The sequence below is a fragment of the Asparagus officinalis genome, chromosome 3 (assembly GCF_001876935.1).
Source record: "Asparagus officinalis chromosome 3, Aspof.V1, whole genome shotgun sequence".
In the NCBI taxonomy this organism is placed as follows: Eukaryota; Viridiplantae; Streptophyta; class Magnoliopsida; order Asparagales; family Asparagaceae; genus Asparagus; species Asparagus officinalis.
The window spans coordinates 8,173,693-8,175,387 of NC_033796.1; the positions used below are offsets into that span (position 1 = coordinate 8,173,693).

The following is a 1,695-nucleotide window of genomic DNA, read 5'->3' on the forward strand; positions in this document are numbered from 1 at the left end:
TACCCCCAAATTCATCAAGGCTATTTACACGAAGATATGAAGACTTTCAAGTTATGCGATCTGGTCATTGGTGATCTTTATGATCCATCCTGCTTCAATTTTTATTTTCATCTCCAATTTATCTTTAGTTTTTATTATGGCAAATAAACATGCGTACACATTTTTCAAACATGCTAACTTCCTTAACACTATTTTCTAATAGTCTGGTGATACCTTACTTGCGGTTTGGTGAAATCATCTGTGGTGGTCCTCGTTTTCCATTGACACCTGATGCTTTGAAGAAAGTGTTGACTGGGCAAGCATCCCGTGAAGTACTACTTGCTGTATCTCATGCAGTCAGTTCCAACTATTCTCCCTACTTTTTAATTCATGTGGTTTTAATTTCTGTGGACAACCTTTTCCTTCTACTTTTCTTAATGAATCTACATCTTAAGAAGATGCATATCATGACTTCATGGTGTTTCAAGCGGCTAATAATTGTACTTTATATGGCCCGAAGAACATTCATTTTTCTTTGTATAACTTGAACTAAGATTTGAGCTGAAGCAGTTGCAAGACAGAAATTATATGAAGTGGACTCTTCTGCTAAAAAAATTATATGTAAATTATTACCTTCTTCCAAAATGCTAGGTCTTTCAAATTAGTTATGTACGGAATTAAATCCTCTCATTCCCATGTAACTAAAAATGTTTCTTGTTTATGATTTATCATTTTTTATTAGTGAGCCTTGAACTTTGGCCGGTTTTTTTGCCTCATTATATTTTAGCACCTATCCTCATTTTTCTTCTACTGTACTGTCCAAAGTATCCATCTACAATCCTTTTCTTCTATTACAGAAAGAAATACAAAAACACCTCTCATTTACTCTTATTTCTTTGTCTTTTACTCTTTTTGTTTCCATTATTTTTCTTTTTTTTTTGCACCATATTGCAGTAATTATGAAATTAGGGCAATTTTCTTTGTGATGATAAATAATTATCTTCAAAATTATTTTTCTCCAGGTAATAGGCTGGGTTGTTGCAGCGCCATTCATCCTTGGCGTGCTTTATATAGTATTGGTGCCTTGTTTCAAGTATTTGGTTAAAAAGCTTAGACCTTCTTCAAGCCCAGAGACAGAGCTCGATTCACATGATGAGTTCATGATCAAGGTCAGGGATGCCTAGCTTTTCGTGGTTATTTTACAGATCGAGATCAAGGGTTTTCTAGCTTTCAATGATTTTACACAAAAGGATTCAAAGCTTCAAACTTTCTAACTCCGTATCTTATGTATTGACATTGTTGCATTTGTACACTAAAGAGAGTACGTCATAGTATATATGATATTTTCCTCTTCAAATGCTTATCTATTCCATTTTTATGGATGAAGTGATTTAATGCAGCCCTTTCCAGGGTAAGAGATGATAAGAGGTGTAAAGATATGCTATTTGCATAGTTGGATATGTTAATGGTGGAATTCTGTGATATTTTAATATCTCAGATGCATCTTAGATGTAACTGTCAAAATAAATTAGGGTGTGTTTGACAACAAGTTAAAATTGGGCCAGGTTAACCTGACCCAATTTTAACTAGCTTATTGTTTGTCAAATTTCAGGTCAGAACTGGACCAATTTTTTTAGCCTAAATAGTGTCACTAAACCAGTTTTCTTTTGGACCCCAAACAGAAAACTGGTTTAGTACAAAACTGGGCCAGAACTG

General features: G+C 34.1%; 1 protein-coding gene across 1 annotated transcript in view; it reads left to right on the forward strand.

Moving 5' to 3' along the window:
• The window catches only part of LOC109832847, a 5,811-nt gene extending 4,350 nt beyond the window's left edge, over positions 1–1,461 (forward strand). Inside the window, exons 4-5 of the mRNA XM_020400298.1 lie at positions 203–335; positions 1,002–1,461. Of these exons, the coding sequence (XP_020255887.1) occupies positions 203–335; positions 1,002–1,163 (295 nt within the window). The 3' untranslated portion in view covers positions 1,164–1,461. The remainder of the gene's footprint in view (positions 1–202; positions 336–1,001) is intronic.